The 20,851-nt window shown below is 37.7% G+C and overlaps 1 protein-coding gene across 1 annotated transcript in view; it reads left to right on the top strand.

Moving 5' to 3' along the window:
* Positions 1–7,399: 7,399 nt before the first annotated feature.
* Positions 7,400–20,851, top strand: part of Nptn (neuroplastin) — a 67,716-nt gene continuing 54,264 nt past the window's right edge. Inside the window, exon 1 of the mRNA XM_027924768.3 lies at positions 7,400–7,636. Within this exon, the coding sequence (XP_027780569.1) occupies positions 7,546–7,636 (91 nt within the window). The 5' untranslated portion in view covers positions 7,400–7,545. The remainder of the gene's footprint in view (positions 7,637–20,851) is intronic.

Here is a 20,851-nt window from a genome sequence, read left to right as displayed (position 1 = left end):
CTGAGGAGGTTCTGTACTAACCTACAGGTTTCTTAATAGATGACTGAAGTCTCGAATCCTTCACATGGGCTCGAGGTGTTGCCTGATCTGGCCCCAGCACCTTCTTCCAGCCTCAGCCTCCTTTTGGACCATTTCCCCTTGCTCTCTGAGCTCTAGGTACATTGGACTCCTCTGCACACTTTGATAAGCTCCTTTCTGCTTCGGAACCTTCACATTCACCTGGAACAGACCTCTCCTGCCCATGCCTATCCCATCTTTGCCTGAGTGACTCTTAAGCATTCTTCAGAGTCCAGCTTCACTGTGCCTTTCTCCAGGAGAATTTCTTGTCTACTCTTCCCATCCCAGACTCTGGTAGGTTTCCCTATAATATACTCTCTTATGTCCAATATGTCTACTTTTACCACAGACCAAAATTATAATTCAGGAATTGCAATTTTTATTCATCATTGTCTATGTTTCCCACTGCAATGTAAGATGTTCACCATTGTATACTCAGACCCTTGCACAGAATAGGCACTGAACATTTGTAGAATTAATGAGAAATGAATGAATGGTGAATGGTGATGACTTCCCAGAACATGTAGGATTATAGTTGGGCTTTGAGGCATTGAAGAGATTCTATTGTCAGAGCAGTAGAGTGGAAAGAACTCTAAACCAGTCAGGAGCCTTTGATTCTGAATCCAGCTGTGTGCCTCACCTATTCACCCAAAGACAGTTATTAAACACCCACTGTATGCCAGGCAATGTGTTAGGCACTGGATCACAGTAGCCTTCTCATGGAGGTCTAGAGAAGGAGCCAGAAGCAAGCAAGCAAGCAAACAACAAAAAACAAACCATACCTGTAAGTGTAAAATCCCTGCAGTGATGAGTGCTATGAAAGGAGAAGTGTGTGAAAACAGGAATGTATGCAACAGTGAGGTTTAACTGAGTTAGGGAGACCAACAAAGGCTTCCCTGACCAGAAGATGATTTTGATTTCATTTTTAAATTGAGGTATAGGTTCAACAAGTCTTGATAAGTGTATGCAACAGCATAATTATCCCCAGATAAAGATGTGGAATTTTCTATCACTCCAGAACATTCCCTCATACCCCTTTCATCAATCTTCTCCGCACTCCAGGAAACCACTGAGGCAGATTTTTCTTTCTATATAGATTAGTTTAGTCTATCCTGGAACTTGGTATCAATGGAACTATACAATATATATTCTTTTATTTGGGGGGGGGTGTTCATTTTTTTCACTCTGCATTATTTTTCTGGGATTCATCTCTACTGTGCCATGTATTAATAGTTCATTTTCTTTTTTATGCTACATTGTATTCCATGATATGACTATTCCACAGTTTGTTTATCCATTCACCTGTTGATGATTACAGTATGTGGGTTGTTCTTTGTTGTGGCTATTATGTAAAACTGCTGTGAACATTCTTATACTAATCATTTTGTGTTTTCATATCTCAGACTGTGGGGATACAGAAGTAGAATTGCTAGTCATAGATTAGGTATGTCTTTCACTTTATGATAAACTGCCAAACAGTTCTCCAAGGTAGTGCTGTCATTTTAAAATGCATACTATGCATGAGTTCCACATTCCCACCAACATTTGTACTGTTAGGTTTAAAAAAGATTATTATTATTATTTACAGGGGATTGAACTTGGAGGTTCTCTACCACTGAGCTACATCTCCAGTTGTTTTTATTTTTTAATTTGAGACAAGGTCTTACTGGTTGCTGAGACTGGCCTTGAACTTGTGATCCTCCTGCCTCAGCCTCCTGAATTGCTAGGATTATAGGTGTGACCGGTTAGGTTTTAAAAATTCTTAACTTTCATTCATGTGTGTAAAGTGGTACCTCACATTGGTGCTAATTTCATAATGGGAAGAATGATTTGAAGCTGACATTTAAAGGATGAGAAGTATACCAGGTGAAGAGGATGGAGTGTTAAGCAATCTGGACAAAAAGAACGAAGTATACAAAAGGCCCCAAAGTAAGAAGCAGCAAAGCAGTCACCAAGAACTGAAAGAGAATTGTTGAATCACGACACAAAGAAAAGACCACCGACTCCAGGTTAAATCAAATTGAAGCAAGCTTATTTTGTGTACACAAAGAAAGCTAACCAGCGACTGTCTCTCCCAAAACCAGGCTAGAGAGATCAGCCCAGCTCTCAGGGAAAAAAAGGTTTACATAGCATAAAAAGTTACAAACAGGGGGTGTCTTGGGAACTTATAGCTAACAGGGTTCTGGCAAATGTAACACAAGGGCAGATAGTAGATTATATGGCATGATATTTCAAGGTAGGTAAATTCAGATCCCAATATCAGAATTCATGAGGCGCCTCTGAGGTTTCAAAGAGGGTTGTTATCTGGTCAAGGAGAGCCAGGCACCGGTGAGTTCAGAGCACAGGCAGGAAGTCCAAAGTTTAGAAATCTCAGCAATTTATAGAGAAACAGAAATTAACTTTTCATGACTTTGTGACGAGATGGCTCCCAATCTTAAGATGGAATTAGGCTGGGTTCATCAGGAATGTGGTGTGGAGTGAGGCTGCTGCAGGGGGTGGTGTGTAGCACCAAACCATTCACTTTGAGGGATTGTACGGGCCTGGGCAATGGACACAGAGCAGTGATCACAGTTAACAACAATAATGAAAGCAAATATCTACCATAAGAACCCAGGAATTTCATATAACTGGGAAGTAGGGGGGAAGGCTCAGAATGACCCAAGTTGAATTTCTTGTCATCTTAGCAAAAAGGTGATCAGAATAGATTAAATTTAATTCAGAGAAAGCAATAGGCATTTCTTGCATGTGACCATTGTACTTGCAAATTCATGCTTGTCACTTATGAAAGGGTGGAATCAATGGGTGAGGATGAGTTCCCCTTTGAGCTCTGAGATCACTAATTCAAAATGAAATCATTCATCCTGTGTGTGATTTTTTCTCTGGAAACCTTCAGCAGCTCAGGTACAGGCATGAAACCTCATTTCAGACTGTAGTGCTCAGCCGGGTTGTGGTTTTCCCAGAAATATTCTGGAGACTGAGGCAGACAAGAGAATGATTGTAATGATGAGCTATGGGCTCTAAATTGGACCATGAGGGAAATGAAGAATGGACAAAGAGAAATTGGTGGGATTAGCAGATCAGCAGTCTTAATGAGATTGAAGAATTGGAGGAAATAGGGTCTTAACACAAGGAACCCACAGGCTAAGTGGTGGTGAATGGAGAGTGGGGTATCACCTTTTTACATGTTAAAGATGGAGTTCTTTGGGGGTATTATTAAAATGTTAAGGGTGTAACTTAGATGAGGAAAAGATTGCTGGATATGAGACGGTAGAAAAATTGAGACACCAAGATAGTAAATAATAATCAGGCTGGTCATTAACATGAATTTTTTTAGAATAACAATATTTTATTTTTTTCCAATCTTTATTTGTGCATTATAGTTGTACATATAGTGGGACTCCATGTTACATATTTGCACATGTACATAGTATGACAATATAATTCAATATAATTTGGGCAATATTCCACCCCCCCATATTTCTCCTTTTTCTCTCCTCCTCCTTCCCCACTTCCTTTTCTCTACTAATCTTTTGATTTCCATTAGATCCTCCTCACCCCACGTTTCTTTTCCTATTTCCTCTTTAGCTTTCACATATGAGAGAAAACAAATGGTCCTTGACTTTATGAGTTTGGCTTTTTTTGCTTAACATGATGTTCTCATGTTCCATTTATTTTCCTGAAGATGACATTTAATTCTTCTTTATGGCTGAACAGAGCTCCATTGGGTGTATATGTTTATTCATTCATCCATTGATGGATACCTAGGCTGCTTCTAGAGTTTGGCTATTGTAAATTGTGCTGCTATAAACATGGATATGCACATCTCACTATAGTATGCCAACTTTAATTCTTTAGGATAAACACCAATGATTGGGATAGCTGGGTCATATGGTGGTTCTATTCCTAATCTTTTAAGGAAGCTCTATACTGATTTCTATAGTGGTTGTATTAATTTACAGTCCCATCAACAGTGTTTCTTTTTCTCCACACCTTCTCCAGCATTTATTATCATATGTATTTTTGATGGTTGCCATTCTAACTGGACTGAGATAAAATCTCAGTGTGGTTTTTATTTGCATTCCCCTAATTGTTAATACATCATTAACAATGTTCAACATCTGAATATATTTTCATATATTTGTTGAAAAATGCCTGATTAGTTCTTTAGCCCATTTATTAATAGTTTTTTTGAATTCTTGCTATAGTCTGTATATTAATCCTCTGTCAGAATAATAACTAGCAAAGATTTTTTTCCCATTCTGTAGATTTTCTCTTCACGTTTTTGTTTCCTTCGATGAGAAGAAGGAAGCTTTTAAATTAATGCTATCCCATTTATTAATTCTTGGTATTATTTTCTGAATATTTGAGGTCTGATCGAGAAAGTTTTTGCATGCACCTATACATTAATATGGGTAATTGGATTCACTATGGAGTTGAAGGATAGTACCTGGAGTTGAAAGGGGAAGGGAAAAAATTATATTGACTGGAAAATCAGAAGATGACAGCAATTAAGATGGGCGGGGTAGAATATCTGAATAGCAAGAACTTTCAAGGAACAAGAACTTTCCAGGAGGAAGAGGGAACTCCAATAGGAAGTTCAAGGAACTTTAGGAATATTATTACTGTATTCTTCTGACGGACATCCTTCCAATGGCTCAGTGAACCACACCAAATCAACACAAGCGAAGCCTTTCGATTGGGAATGTTTTATTACAGATCTTTCCACCAGGGGGCGATATCAACACAGGAAAGTCGACCTCCAAAGTCGTTTTTCCAGGCCAGGAAAATACGTCTCAGCCTGACCTCTGAGGACCTCTAGGGCTCTTTTGAGGGATTGCAATGAAGCTCAGCGATCACTTGGCAAAGCCATACTTGAAGAGATTTTTCAGTGTACATAAATATTAACAACAAAAATTCAAATCCCTAAATTCCTTTAAAAAAAACTGAGTTAATGTAAATTTTGTTTATCATGTATTACTGCTACAGAAGAAGACTGAAAGTACAGCGACTATCATGTGAGATTTGGTGACATTTTCTTCAATGTAAAAAGATTCCTCTTAACTGCATGTTTTGAGAGTTGATTGGTCACACCCATCCTTAACATTTTTCTTCCTGAATGTTTTTGGTAAGCATGACACAGTTGGAAAAATTTACTAGGCCAGAGTCAGAGTTGGAGTACTATCTCTATTATCAAAATTGGAGCATTTACTATGTACCAGAAACTGTTCTAAACATTGCACAAAAGTCTACTCATTTATTCCTCTTGTAGTCTTATGAGGTTGGAACTATCATTAGCTACACTTGACAGACAAATAAGCCAAAGAGAGGTCACCTTCCAAGGGCCACATAACTAATAAATGCTAGTGGTGGTGCTAAGGTGGACTTGAATTTGATCTTTTCCCCAAACGGAATAGTCCAGGTTATGCTCTTTGGACAAACATCCCTGATCTCAGCAGCTTAACTCAGCAGTTGCTATCTGGGCTATGTGGGTTGACAGCAGGGCTTAGCTTATCTTGCTAACTCAAGAACCCAGGCAGACATAAGATTCACGTTGACACGTGTGTTCATCATCATTGATTACCAATCACCCCCAAGGCAAGGAGTATGCGACCCTAAATGTGTTGGAAGTGCTCCAGGTTTTGAATCCAAGTCTTCTGCTTGGAAATGATGCATGTCACTTCTCACATTTCACTGGCTGAAAATAAGTTGCATGCCACTCCCAACTTCAAAAGGACAAGAAAATGCACTTCTCTCATGAGCCTAGCAGCAGGTAAACCAGACTGTTTGGCATTAATGATTAACACAAACACTTTGAGCCCCTGGGCAGGTCATGTTCTCTCAGCCTCAATTTCCCTATCCACAAAACAATTTTATAAGGCTCATTTGCTGCAAGGATCAAATAGAGAATATTTGTTATGGTTACTATGACTGCATCAAGGAAAGCTTCAATCAACTTTGATAGTCCTTCTTATAGGGCTGTGGAATGGCCTTTGTTCAGATGAAGATACATGCCAACTTTTTCTTTTTCTTTTCTTTCTTTTTGGATTCACACACCTGAGATTTTGAAGAAATCTAGTTTTCACTTCAGTCTACAACATTTCATAGTTATAGTCCTAGCCCTTGCTAGAAAGCTCAATCTGGAACTACCAGCTGTCTAGTTCCTGTTGAAAGCTTGAGACTACATTAGCTTCAGAGAATGTGAGGATCTCCTTCCTCCAGGTTCTCCAAGCCCTCTTTTTGAATCGTCAGGGCAGCTGGACTATTCACTTGGCTCCTCATAGTTTTACTCCAGACATTCCCCAGGATGGATGTCTGCTGTGACTCAGAGATGAGCCAAGCAGTAGAAATTCCTTTGCCAACCACCAGCACTGAAGGTAGTACAAAAAACACCCTTAAATAAGAACATTTTCCAAACTTTCATGAAACCAGTAGTGACCATATAGCCAATAAACCTCCACAGGGCTTTGTTGGATGCCCTATAGGTCATTTGGCTCTTCCTCACTCCTCTGAGGGACTAGGCTGTGAACTCTGTGAGGACAGGAACTGTATTCTCACATGGGTTTCATCGTGTCTGGTACACAGCAAGTACTCGATAAACAATTCCGAGGAGTATTTATATAAATTGGTACATGATGACTTCCTTGTGGAATTGTGTCTGTGGACATGCAATTAGGCTAGTTGAACTTTTGGCCCTGAAAGACAGCGGAGCTAAAATAAGGCCAAACCTGGGGTGCAGGGAGTAGGCAGGGGTGGAAAAGGAGGACATTTCAGGCAGACAGAACAGATGTCGAGGCAGGAAGGCACAGCCAGCGCAACACTTTGTCTGGAAGTGAAATATATGCGAGGGAAGGCTGGGGTCTGTTATCGGTAGAGGTCTATAGTCGAAGTCTAGAAGGAAGAAGTAGCTCTGAATTGATAGGGAATAAAGAATTGATAGGCGACAACGAGATGAAGCATAAAAGCGGACATGGCGTATCAAATTTTACAGCCAAGAGCGCTAACGCATGGTTAAGGAAATGTATTGTGTTCCCAACGCTTCCTGTTATTTACAGGAACGCCCGTTGCAGAGATGAGTAAACGAAAGGCTCACTTCTCAGTTCGCCACCGCCAGAAAAATAGGCGGAGCGTCCCCTAGCCCCGTCACGTGGCCAGAAGCGCCTTGGCACGTGACCTACAACGCGCTAGACCAATCAGTTTCTGCAGGGGCGGAGACACCGACTTTGAGGGGCGGGAATATCAGACGAAGCCTCTTTCTCTCGCGAGCTTTTCAATTATTCCTGCTCAGCCGCCCACGGCCCGGAGCGCAGGTCTCGCGAGGCTTGGGCGCTGCGGCGGTAGGAGGAGGACGGGGAAGGACGGAGCGGAGCCGCGGCTTCCTCCCTCGCTTACTCCCTCGCGCGCTCGCCCGCCCCCTCCCTCCCTCCCCTCCCTCCCCCTGCCCTGGCTCCGGCCCCGGCTCATTAGGCGTTCGGTCTTCTGCTAGGGAGGATGTCGGGCCCGTCGCTCCCCAGCGCCCTGGCCCTCTCGTTGTTGCTGGTCTCTGGCTCCCTGCTCCCAGGGCCAGTCGCCGCTCAGAACGGTAAGCAGGGCGCCGGGGGCGGGCAGGGCGCCGGGGGCGGGCCGGGCGGGGGCTGTGGGATGTCTGCTATCGAAGGAGTTGGCCCGGGCCCGAAGGGGTGCCGGAGCCAGGGGAAGGGGGCCGGGCGGGAGTCTGAGGGGCTGCGGGTCTGAGGAGAAGATGGTGGTCAGGGGTTTGAAGAGGTGCGGGTGTAAGGTCTTCCGGAGACCGCCTGTTGGAGAGGTGGGGGCGTCCGATGTGAGCCCTACGTGTTGGCGACTTTGGGGCTCCACCTCGCTTGTCCCTCCGGGTCGGCGAGGGGACACCGAGGAAGCCAACATGAGGAGGTGGAGTAGCGGGGGCGGATGAGGAGGGGGCGCATTTCTTAAAGACGGTGACAGGAGACAGGCGTTTGTGTTCTTGGAGGTGGAGGGATGGTGTCGGTCGGCTCCCCGAGAGAACGGGATTCCCGGGCACTGGGATCGACTAGAATTCTGTTTGGGCCCCGTAAAATTGGTGACATTTTTAAAAATAAGGGGAAAATGAGGAAGGTCATGAAGAATATTGAGTGAATTGAGTACTAGAACCCTAAGGAGGGGGTGTAGAATCGGAGAACCTTGGATGTGGGGGTGGGGGGAAGATAAAGGAGTGGGTTGACTGCAGTAGGGGACCTTGTACGAGAAGCAGCAGTGTGTCTCCAAAGGAGCGGAGGGAAGAGGGTTGGGTTTGCTAAAGAGGGTGGAGTGCGGGGCATTCTAGTTTAGTGGTTGGGAGTGCAAAAAGGAGTTTCTAAATAAGGAGATGAAAATGAACGGGAGGATGGGGAGAAAGAGGTGAAACTGAGGTAGGGGAAATATTAGAAAAGTAAGGGTGTCTGGGTATAGAGACGAGGGTATGAGGAAACTAGAAATCATGGAAGGGAATAAAATGCAGGAGGATATGTTAGGGAAGGGAGGGCATTCAATGAGTTGTGGCAGGCGACTGGTATTGGATGGGCCTTTGGAAAGGCAGGGACACAGCTGCGACTGTGCGGTGGTGGGATGAAGGGTAGTTGCTGCCCAGAGGGATGTGGAGGAAGTAGGCTTTTCAGATCTAAAAGTTTCAGGACCGAAGAGTTTCAATATCTGAAAAGATGTTATTTGCGAGGAATATAAAAGTAGCCTCTGGGTAATGCAGGGTACAGTGGAAATAAGAGAACTTGGTTTTGAACTGGTGTTCTTTAGAGAAGATGGAGAAATGGTTGGGAATCATAGGCATGGGGGCGTCTAGGCAAAATAGATTCCGGTTGAAGGCATGTGTTACCAGTTCAACTGCTGAATTGATCTTTCAGAAGCAAGACTAGGAGTGTGAGTCTGTTTCTGCTGTTGTGGAAACAGATATTTAGAGGTTTAAAGTTTTTTATATGAAAAAAATCAATGCTGGAGAATGAAATATAAATTATTATTTTTTTTTACTGATCTCAGTGTTTATTGTTTTGATAGAGCAATTCAAATTACTCTTGTAAAAAGGACTCAAATTTAAATGACTTCAGTTTAAAAAAAAATCAGAGAAACCAGGCTTAAATGTTGAATATTAAAACGAAAATATATCACAGGATTGAAAAAACATCATTGGGTAAATAAAAGTATTGTACCAAATTGTATTTTTCAAATTTTATATAGGCTTTATGGTTTTGGATAATCACTGTGGGGGGCAGAGGGAGTTAGGAAAGACATTTTTCTTTCTCTTGTGTTTGAATATGCTAAGTACAATGGGTGTTTTTTCCTGTTTTCCTCCAAGTGTGAAGCCACTGTGGAAGACACAGTAGAGTTAATCTGATTTGTCTTATCAGGTTTTTGTCTATGCTTACAGTGGGAGTTAAACCTAATTTTGATTTTGGTTATTCAATTTATGGAAATAGCTTGGTTTGTTTGTACAATAGGTGAGATTCTCGATCTTATGTGTTTAATCTCAGCTGGCATAGCTCTTTTTGATGATTTATGGTGAAATTGTAGTTTCTTAGCAACTAAAGCAAGGTTTTTGGATGGGTCTTCAAAGACATCTGGCTGCTGTCAGTGATGTGTGTTCTAAATACAGTATAGTACAGCCTTTCTCTTGAAATGAGCTTGAATTCAATCACATGACATGACAGAAAAATGAAGATCATCGAGTAGTTGACCCAAATGATTGTACAAATTGAATTCAAGGAAGAAATACCTGTTTTTTGAATTTGAGTTTATATAGATAAGGATGCCATTTTATAGCATTCTATAACATACCTTATGATAATATACAACTTAAAATTAGTAAGATAGTCCTGCAGTGGTCTGACTTCATGTCATTAAGTTGTTTTTTTCTTACAGTGTTTCAGAAAGGGATATTATGTTCTGTATGATGTGAAAATGTTAGATTATTTATGAAAAGGATGTTTCAAAAAAAGTATTTCTGGATTGAGAATCTGGTAGTTTATGTTGAGAATAAATGTTTTTCAAAAGTCCCCTGTTTTCACTATTCTTAAAATCAAGAGTTTGGATTAGATGACCCCCAAGATCTCTTCAGCTCCAAAATGAGTATGTGACCCATTACCGTATGGATTCAGGGCTTTCATTCAGATGGATTTTGTTTCCTATCCAAACATGTAGACTTGAAAAAACAGTTTCAAGTAAAATCCTTATTTATTGATTTTTGTATGTATCCTCAAAGATGTGGTTCATTTTAAGGAAGAAACATAAGACATTTGAAAGCTTTACTTAAAATTGAGTGAGTATAAACCAGCCTGTATAATGTGATCAAGAGCACAGGCTTTGGACTCCCATAGAACTGGGTTTGAGTTCTACTTTTTGTAGCTGAGTGACCTTGAATAAGGCAGGCCTCAGTTTCATTTCTGAAATGGGGATTACAATCTCCTTGGGAGAATGTGAAGATTAAATGAGATAATGGAGACTTAGTTTCAATGCCTGACATATTGGATCACTAAATGTTAACTATTATTATTATTACTTTAAAAAATAACATTATTCTTTATTTTTCTTCATGTGTATGTATATTCTGAACACTTGTTAGTGCTTCTGTCATCTTGAATAAAAGTAAATGGGTCTTTGAAGACCCCAAACAGAGATTTGTGCTTTTGCTATATATACAACATATATATATATAAAATTATTATTTTTTTAAAGTATCCACTTTAATTTGCACATGGTTGAGTTGGTGGGAGACATATTTAATGTTCCCTAGAAACCTGCTGGCTTTTTGTTTTAAGACAAATGACATGCTAAACATATAGCAGATTTTAATATAATTAATCCAAATAAGATTTGACCAGAAGTTTGCCATGAACTAAAGACTTTCCTCAGGAGATCATATTGCTTTCAGTCTCTCAAGCAATTGACTAAAAATATCACAATTGATATCAGTGGAGCACCCAGGCATGAGAAATTGATCAGGAGTCTGGGAGGAAAGGCCATGTTTCTACATTCAGGATCTTTTTATGGGTTTGTTTTATAAGGTGGCTGTGGCCAAATTGGAGAGGGGAGGGGGGGGGGAAATGTAGAACTTAAATCTGTGAATATACCAAGGTTTTTAAAAACAATATAAGGGGAAAAATAACCCACTTAAAATATAATCGTGCTCCAGAGTGAATTTATTTGACACAGATTAAGATTGAAGTTCATTAGAGGTCTGATTTTGTACTAGTTATTCAGATCCTCATGAAAAAGTAGACTTTTTTAAGAAAAGCCTTTTCTTTTTCTTATCTATACCCTTCTGATGTAAAACATATTCTCTTGTGGAATATACCTTTAAACACTAATAAAAGGCAACATGTTATTGTACTGCCTTTTTAAAAATGTTTTTGTTAGCACATTATGTTATATAATATCTTTATTTTTTAAATAAAAAGTACTTAATTAGGCCTTCAGAGATAACCACATGTGTCTAAAAATGTGCTCTGTTTGGACCTCGTTTTTTAATTTAATTAATTTGAGGTAACTTTTTGAAAGTAAGGTGTTTTATATGTGAAATTTGAAACTTTGCTCCATCAGTGTAAAGGTTTTTTTGTTTGTTTTGTTTTTAAATATCAGACAATATGGGGGGGGGGTGATAAGGTGTTAGCATCTATAAAGTGAAATGTGGAGAGAAACAACCAAGGTTTGTTGAATCATACAGGAGATGTTCAATAAAAGTTTGAATAAAATTATGCTGTTTTGGAAAAAGTGAGATTTGTGAACAAATTTCTGATGCATTTTATTTAGTTTATTGTTACAGTAAGCCCAATCTAGACAGGATCAGGCATAGAGAATGAAGTTGTAGAAGAAAGGAAAAGACAGAAGAAAGACTTCAGTAATACCGATGTTCAATAAAAGTTTGAATAAAATTATGCTGTTTTGGAAAAAGTGAGATTTGTGAACAAATTTCTGATGCATTTTATTTAGTTTATTGTTACAGTGAGCCCAATCTAGACAGGATCAGGCATAGAGAATGAAGTTGTAGGAGAAAGGAAAAGACAGAAGAAAGACTTCAGTAATACCAGGAAAAAGCAGGATATAAGATTGGGGGATGAATCTTCATTTAAGGAGCATCTGGAAAGATAAAAGCTGTCAGAATAAGTCTAGAACAGAGGACTTTAAAGTAAATTGACACAGTGAAATTAGAACAATGGTGCAGAATTACCTCACCTAACTGGCTTGGTTTTTAGTATGCCTCATAAACAAAGCATTTTATATAATTAAAAAGTGACACTGATAATATGGAGTTTAATTTAAGAAACTTAGATAATGCATTTTTAAACTTGTTTGTGAAGTTTTGGTGGATTTTTCTTCAATTAATACTTTTAGATGCTAAGAATTAGCTTTGGGAAAAGAGGAAAACCTCTCCAATAAAATTAATTGAATACAAACTATTTTATAGGCTTATATACATAAAGAAACTCACTGAATGTAAAAGTGATACCATATAAAAAACTTTATCTCAGTGATATTGATTACTAAATTTATAAAAGAGTGAGTACACAAGTAAAATGTATCTGTTTTTCTAGAATTCATTCAGCTTAGGAGCAGGAGTCAAAATTTGTACCTAATTTCAACTTAGTGTTTTATCTAACATTGAAAGTAGGCCTAACTTTTTTGTTTGTTTTTTTGTGTGTATAAAGACAAATGCTTATCAATTAAACCTAATTAACTTGAGATTATTTGACCTGATCACTTAGAACCTTTTAAATTAGTCTATCTGAATGGCAATAAGGTTTACTAAATAAAGAACTTCCTAAGTATCCACTGTAATTTGCACACAGTTGAGTTGGCGGGAGACATATTTAATGTTCCCCAGAAACATGCTGGCTTTTTGTTTTGTTTCCTTTTTTTTTTTTCAACAGGAACAACAACCAAAACCTCAAGTCTTATCTGTTCTTTAAAACAGATGTGATCAGCTTGATGGAAACATACTGTGTTATGTTTCTCATATTAAAAAGTGCTAAATGGTATTCTTCTGCTGTTTTGGAAACAATTATGGAATGTTTTAAGACTGGTCTTCTTACCAAATAATGTTAATTACTAGAGCTTTATACCCTGCTTTATGGTGTTTTTGAGAAGTATATCAATTTGGATATGCTTTGCTTCCCTTTGTTTTATCATTGATAGAACTTGGGTATTACTTCAAATTGACTAGACAGTGAAATGTAAATGATAATGTGAAATCATTCTCAGATTGTCAATGTTCTATATGTTGTGTAAGGTTCTATTTTGAGAAAACATTAAGTCCCAAATTATACCAGTATTTTATTTTGTTTTGTTTTTTTGTGGTGCTGGGGAGGAAACGCAGGGTTCGCACATGCTCTACCACTGAATACCTCCCCAGCCCATACCAATGGTTTTAATCATATCCAAGTGATACTGAAATTCTTAATGTGATTAAATATAAAATAATGACAAAACATCAGTGCCTTTTCTGATGGAATACTAACAAGGCACAATGTTACAGGTTTAGTAAGATACATAAAAATGAATAGGTAAGAGTGTGTTTGCATATACAAATTATGCCATTGGTTCTTCATTTTTTCCTGATGGTAGTATTAGCTATCATTGGATTAGATGATGTCTAAAATTCACTTCTAGTTTTACAAATTGCACAGTGCTTAGGCACTTTCTCCAATAGGAAAAGAACCCAGAGAGATAATACTGTTTTAAAACGTTTTTTAGAATTTACTTTTAGAAATAATGAAATTGATTTTAAGGCATGTACTTTTTTGAAATCTGACTGCCTTAAAATCTACTTCAGACAACGCTTGGAGTTCTTGTTCAAGGAAGGCAGAATGGTTTCTGTTAAACAGAGATCTCATATTAAACTTGCTGGGAAAATTGCCAGCATGAATTAAAACAATTAAGAATTGAAAAATCCTATCAGGTAGGTAGGTATTTTGTATTCCTTCCTATTAGTTGAAGGTTGACTAATAAGATAATGAAATAACACTGAACTATTGTTATTTATGTTATTTTGTCCTCTTAGATAGTTTTTTTTTTTTTAGTTACATGTGACTTATTTTCATCTAATTCCTTTTGTATTTAAGACCTCTAAACCAGTCTGTTGTAGTTGAAGAAGGCAATCCAATTAAATCCATTGAAGTTCCTAGGTTGATATTCCTTAGAAACAACATGTTTAGTTTTTAAACATTCTTTTAGTTGTAGATGGATACAACACCTTTATTTTATTTATTTTTATCTGGTACTGAGGACTGAACCCAGCGTCTCATGTGTGTAAGACAAGCGCTTCACTACTGATCTACAACCCCAGCCCAAAACAGCATGTTTAACGGTCCCAATTTATAAATTTATTTGTTGTAATTATTATCTGTTAGATCCATTTCTTTACTGTTCTTTTCTTTTGTATTTTTGTTAGAATTTCAAACATGCAAAAATAGAGCAAATGATGTAGTAAACCCCTATACACTGTAATCTGGCTTCAATAGTTATCCCTTACATCCTTACTGCTTATTAATTAAAAGATAACTGTAATTTTTTTCATTTCAAACTGGAATTTTCCAGAATCTAAAATACAGTTGGCAGGGCTTAGTTTGTTAGTAAAATGGAATATTCACAAGTAATCATGTTGAAATAACTTCAAAAATACAAGAGCGCTTTAGAAAAAAAGCTTTAAAGCTTTTTCTTTTTTTGGTCTCTGACCCAGATACAAAAAGTTTGTGACTAAAGTAAGAACATAACATTGTTACATACATAGTATATAAAACATTTAGTAAATCAATGCCTATCCCTGTTCTATATGGATGTATTTAAGATAACCATAGTGACCACCTAAATTGATTTCACAGCTCATTAGTGGGCTGTGAGATTTAGTTTAAAAACCAGCATTTTCACTAAAGGGGTAGTTTTTGAATTTTGTTTTATTTTTCATATACTTTATTAGTCTAGGAATAATCTGATGTTTTTTATAAACAGGATTTTCACAAAATGTTTATCAATAATATCAGCATATGATATTACTAGTCCTTGTTAGTAAAGAAAGTACATTGTAAAGATCACACATTAGTCATTATTTTATATAAGTACTCTCCCCCGCCCCCTATTTTTAACCAGAAGGGGGGAGTGAAACCACAGAAATTTTAATATCATAATCAAAATGTAACTTTTCTTCCAGTATGTTTAATTATCCTTTCTTTTAAATTAGAATTTGTGCTGCTTATTATCTAGCCCCTGCCTTTGAGTTATTGGTTGAGTACAGGAATGAGAGTATTACTGTTTATTCCTATCTGAATGCTCACTGTAATGCTGTTTCAGGTGCATTTCTGGTGAGTACAGATTGACTTGAATATTGGCCAAGGGAAGGGAGGGAGAAGGGAAGCAGGATCATGACAAAAGAATCATCTGCCTTTTGGGTTTAAGGTCCTAGAGTAGCAAGATTATTTTCTTGATTTTAAATATTGCTTCTGGTAGGGAGAAAAGGGCAACAGATGTTCTTCTTCTTTGTTTGCTACTATCTGAAAATACTTCTCAATCCATAGATGAAGGAATTTGTTAAATTTAGCTTAGATTTTTTTTTTTTTTTTATTGTTTTTATGTGTATGTGGTACCAAGGATTTAATCTAGGGCCTTGCACATGCTAGGCAAGTGCTCTACCACTGAGCTACAGTCCCTTTTTAAAATTTTATTCAGATAGGGCCTAAATTGTTCCAGTTGGCTTCAAGGTTGTGATCCTCCTGCCTCAGCCTCCATAATAGTTGAATTAAAGGCATGTACCCCCACACACAGCTGGCTTTTTTTTTTTTAAATTATACAAGTTTAGTAGATTTGTGGACCATTATGGAGCAGCTGAAGGAAAAAAACAAAAAACAAAGCAACACAGTTCCAGCACTGAAATCATTAATGCTGAATTTCAAGTCTTTCACCAAGGGATATGAAGTAAGTGGTCTTAATGCAAACCAGGAAGCTGCTACCTGGAAAAAAGCAAGCATAAAGAGGTTTTAAATAGCTTGCAGTGAACTGTCATTGAACTACTCTTAGACAAATAACAGTGATCATGTTAAAATTAAGGTACTACTAATAGTGTTATAGTTTTCTTACTAAGATTGAACTCCAAATAATTAAGAATACTTTCTAACCATGTTTAGGAAAAGATAGATAGTTCTATTCTGATGGAAGCTTAAGATTTAGGAGAAAAGCCTGAAGGAGCTAAACATAGGAAAAGGGAGCATAAGGGGGATGTGATTATCTATTAATACCTTCAAGGTAGCAGTGTAAATGAAGTAAGGGAATTAGGCAGTCTCCAAAGATGGATGGGCTGTATCAAAGAGCAAAGGCCTAAAGCATGTGGAAGAAAAGGATAGGTTTAATATTAAAAAGATGATTTTAATGAAACTAGCAGTTGTTTGTGCTCACTCATTGTCAGAATCATTGTTAAGTAGGGCAAAGGACTGGTGATAGGGACCTCATAAAACAAAGGGAGGAGCTTTTTCTGCTCTACCTAGTAACTGTTTAGTAGCTCAGGAGAGGGGAAAAATATGGAAATTAATGTGGAATGTAATGAATTTTCCAGACAATTTTTAAAGGGTCAGAAATTAGTATGTTTCTGATGCTAAAGTTCTGATTATGAATTCAAGAAAAATGATAGTTTAACTTTGAAATCGTTTAAAGTAGCTTTTAGAAACTGCTTGTAATATTTTAAACAGGATCCTGTTTACTATAACCTTCATAAACAATTTCGTTTTGTTATCATAAACCTAAATTATGAAATTCTTCCAATCTGTTTAATACCGAGTAGAATAACCAGCTTACTAGACTTTGGTCAGAACCAGTAAAAGTTTAACATTTGGCTGTTAGAAATTAGACCTTCCTTTTTTCTGTGGCAAATATGAACAATTAAGAAAGCCTCACCACCTGGAAAACAGCACTTTCATCCTAACTCCTAACACTTTATTAGTCAAAATTCTGTTGTGATAAAGCCCCAGCCTGTCTTTTAGGAGTGGGAGCTAGTGTTTTATGACCTCCCAAAGGATGGGAGCTCATTTTAGTTGGAAGAGTAGAAGATTTCCAGTTGCCAGGTAAAATGTGCATGCCCAGTTACATTTCAGATAAATTTTTATTGTTAAATCTGGTAATCATTTATTTATTTATGATATTTTGACCTTCCATTTCAACTTAAAAGACATAGAAGCTTGTAACTTGTTGAGCTTTTGTGTATTAAAAGATCTTTTGGAAGTAGATTTTTTAACCTTTATTTATTTATTTATTATGTGGTGCTGAAGATTGAACCCAGCGCCTCACATGTGCTAGGCATGCGCTCCACTGCTGAGCCACAAATCCAGCCCTTGAAGTAGATTTAATATGGGCAAAATTATGTTACAATGAACATTTTGTATGAGAGGATATAGTTTTTAGGATAGTGATGTTTTATTTTGGTTGCATCACAGTTCTATATGTTTTCTTTAGTTCATCTGCCTTATATTTGACAGAGTAATTTTTAAATTTATCCTCTGAAAATTAAAACTTTTCAGAAAGCAGATGAGCAAAGGGCTTTAGGCTATTTTTGAGCAATTTCCCTCTTATGGAAAATACTTTAAAACTTAGGGTATTATTGCCTGATCATTGATTATAAGAATGTTTCTGGGCTATTAGCTAAAGGCTTGTCCTTTTTCATATATTTGACCAGAGGCTTGGAATATACCATATTCTTGGCTTTGAAGAAGAAAATGGTATGAATGAATAAATAACTGACAATACCCTTTTCTTCCTAGTGAGTTCAGAATAATTTTGAGTTGCTGAATCATAGTCACTTGATTTAGACAGTCAAAGGAAAGTGGATGTTAGCTTTGCAAACCAAGGAAGTAATTTCTATTCTTTTTTTTTTTTTTTTTTTTTTTGGTACTAGGGATTGAAATCAGGGCACTTAATCACTGAGTTACATTCCCAGCCCTTTTTTATGTTTTATTTAGAGACAGGGTCTCTCTGAGTTGCTTAGGGCCTCAATAAGTTGCTGAGGCTGCCTTTGAACTCATGATCCTCCTGCCTCAGCCTTCCAAACCCCTGGGATTACAGGCGCGCACCACTGTGCCCAGCTAATTTCTTCCCTCCCTCCCTCCCTTCCCTTGTCTCTCTCTCCCCTCCCTCCCTCCCTTCCCTTGTCTCTCTCTCCCTCCCCCACCTCCCTCCCTCCCCCCTCTCCCTCCTTTCCAGTTTGCTTGTTTTATTCTGGGAAGGATCTTCTCCTTTTCAGTGGAAGTACTTAGTTTCTTCAGCCACTCCAAGGTGGGGCCCGCCATCTGTGATGGCAGAGGGTGGGTACTTTGGGCATGTTCTCATCTCATAGTGGCACTGGGTAGTTATAGGTGTGGTCTCATTCATCATGATATCCTATTTGGTATAGGAGCTGAGTGAGGGCAGAATGAGGCTCCCAATGGTGAAAAGACAAGACCAGCCTCAGCTCTTTGCACCTAGCAACAGTCCAGGGATATAATTTCTTTACAGTTAATGAGGCTCCCAATGGTGAAAGACAAGACCAGCCCCAGCTCTTTGAACCTAGCAGCAGTCCAGGGATATAATTTCTTTACAGTTAAATTTTAATCCTAAGAAAAACCATGATTTCATGAGGGTTTTGGTAGTGGTTTTTGTTTTTATTTTTTTGTGCTACTGGGGATTAAACCCAGGGCCTCATGCATGCTATTAAAATTTATTAATTGCTTAGGTCTGGTTACCCAGGAAGATAATAAAACAGCACACTGTATGTAGAAAAACTAAGAATGTAACAGTTAGAATGTAACAGTTACATACATATGTTAACTGATAGAGTTGTGTTGTAATGGTGACTCAGGTATTATAGGTGGAATTGCAATTGATTATGTGATTTCCTGAAAAGCGAGCAACTCTTGGTAAAATTCCAAATGTAACAAAGAACAATCTATCCTCGCTTTACCCTAATTGCATTCCTGGAATACTGAGTGATGATTAAAACTGTGCAAGAGTACTTTGTGTCATGTTTAAAACAGGTTCTTGGCTTAGAACAAGTTTTCCATCTTCTTGACTGTCACTTGAAAGTTTGTGTAGGAAGAAGCACAATTATTTGTTGTGTAAGATGTTTCCCTACTTTGTTGGGATATTAAGGATCCTTGGGACCAGTAGTGCCATTTTAATCATTGTATCAACAAAAAAGTGTCCTCCCAAATTTGCAAAAACTCCTTATAAAAGGAAAAGCAGCCCCTATCCTTAATAGAATTATCCTTAATAATTCTAATTCCAGGGAATCAGGACGCTGGGGCAAGAGAATCACAAGTTTGAGGCCAGCTTCAGCAGCTTAGTCCTTCAGCAGCAAGGTCCTGTCTCAAAAATAAAGAATAAAATAAAATTTTTTAAAAAGAGGGAGAGAGGAGGACTGAGGAATGCTTAGTGGTAGAGTTCCCTTGGGTTCAGTTCCCAGAAAAAAAAAAAAATTCCCCTTTTGATACTGCACTTGTAAGTACCTCTGATATAGGATTGTAGCACTTAGTCCCCTGGACTGCTGTTGGTCAGAGCCACACCTTTTCTAGGAATGGAAAGGCAAGGAGAGCAGCTGTTTACTTGCCTTTGTGCTTTTGGTTAACATGAATGAAAGCATAAATTTTGAACTCATTTACCATTGGAGTGAGGCGAAAATACCATATACTAATTTGGAAAATTTGTGCTTTGACTGAAAACACTGAAATGTGGACTTGTAAAAACTCTGTGCTGGTCAAATAAAACTGTCAATGGCCCCCATTTTGCAGCCACTTCATGAAAGGATTATATTGTGAATTTTGCAGCCTCAGAGATTGGATTGGAATCCTGATATTTGGCAAATCTCTTAATAATCTCTCTTAGCTTCTGTTCCTCATGTATTAGGCATAATGCACAACTCACAGAAGGTGGTTAGAATGAGATTGCTTACATAAAGCACCTATACCTGACCTGATATGTGATTGATAAAATTTTCTCTGTGCCTAGATGCATTCAGTTATCTTGATGTATTTTTTAATCTATTGTTTGAAAGCTAGCTGTGGGTTCTTATAGTGAAATGGTTTTGAAATTTGAAATCTTTAACATAGGAATATTTGTATCCCCCTTTATTCCTCTCTAATTTTTAACAGAAGCAAGGAAGTAATTAAAATGAACTGTTTTGATTAACACATGAAATACCATTTAGGGTACTTGGAGCCTGATGCTTACAGTAGTAACATGCTGATTTCCAAACTATTTTAGTAGATCACCTTTCTTAGCCTTTCAGGGTAGCTTTTAACATTAGCATATACCTAATAGTAATGATCTTTATTTTTGAAGTAATCTTGGAGCAGGTAATTTTCTAAATACTACAGTAATTTATTCCACCTCAAAATTAGATTCTACCATAGAAGTAACATGTTTTTATAGTTAGGTTAGAAATTTAATGACATGATTTTTAACAGGAAAGTCTGGTGTATGATTTTCTTCCAATTATTTCAGTGAATATTTTGAAACCATGTTTTCTTGGTTCTTGTACAATGCTGTAGAGGCATATCATATTTCAGTATGTAATTGTCACAAATTTTATGTCATTTTTTTTGCAAAAATGGGATGCAACCATTATTTGAAGCTTTTTTTTTTTTTTAATGTGTGCCCGTTTTACTTAAAAATCATTTATTACTAAATTGTTTTTGGTGAAAGGTTAGGATGCCTGGACTATTCACGAATATATGGATAAAATTAACTAGTCCAAATCAACAGGCATCATTTCTTAGTTCTTTCTGACAGCTTAGCAAACATTTTTCTG

This window comes from Marmota flaviventris, chromosome 2 (assembly GCF_047511675.1).
Source record: "Marmota flaviventris isolate mMarFla1 chromosome 2, mMarFla1.hap1, whole genome shotgun sequence".
NCBI classification, from domain to species: domain Eukaryota; kingdom Metazoa; phylum Chordata; class Mammalia; order Rodentia; family Sciuridae; genus Marmota; species Marmota flaviventris.
Note: the sequence above shows the minus strand (reverse complement) of the source record. Positions and strands in the feature narration are given on the sequence as shown.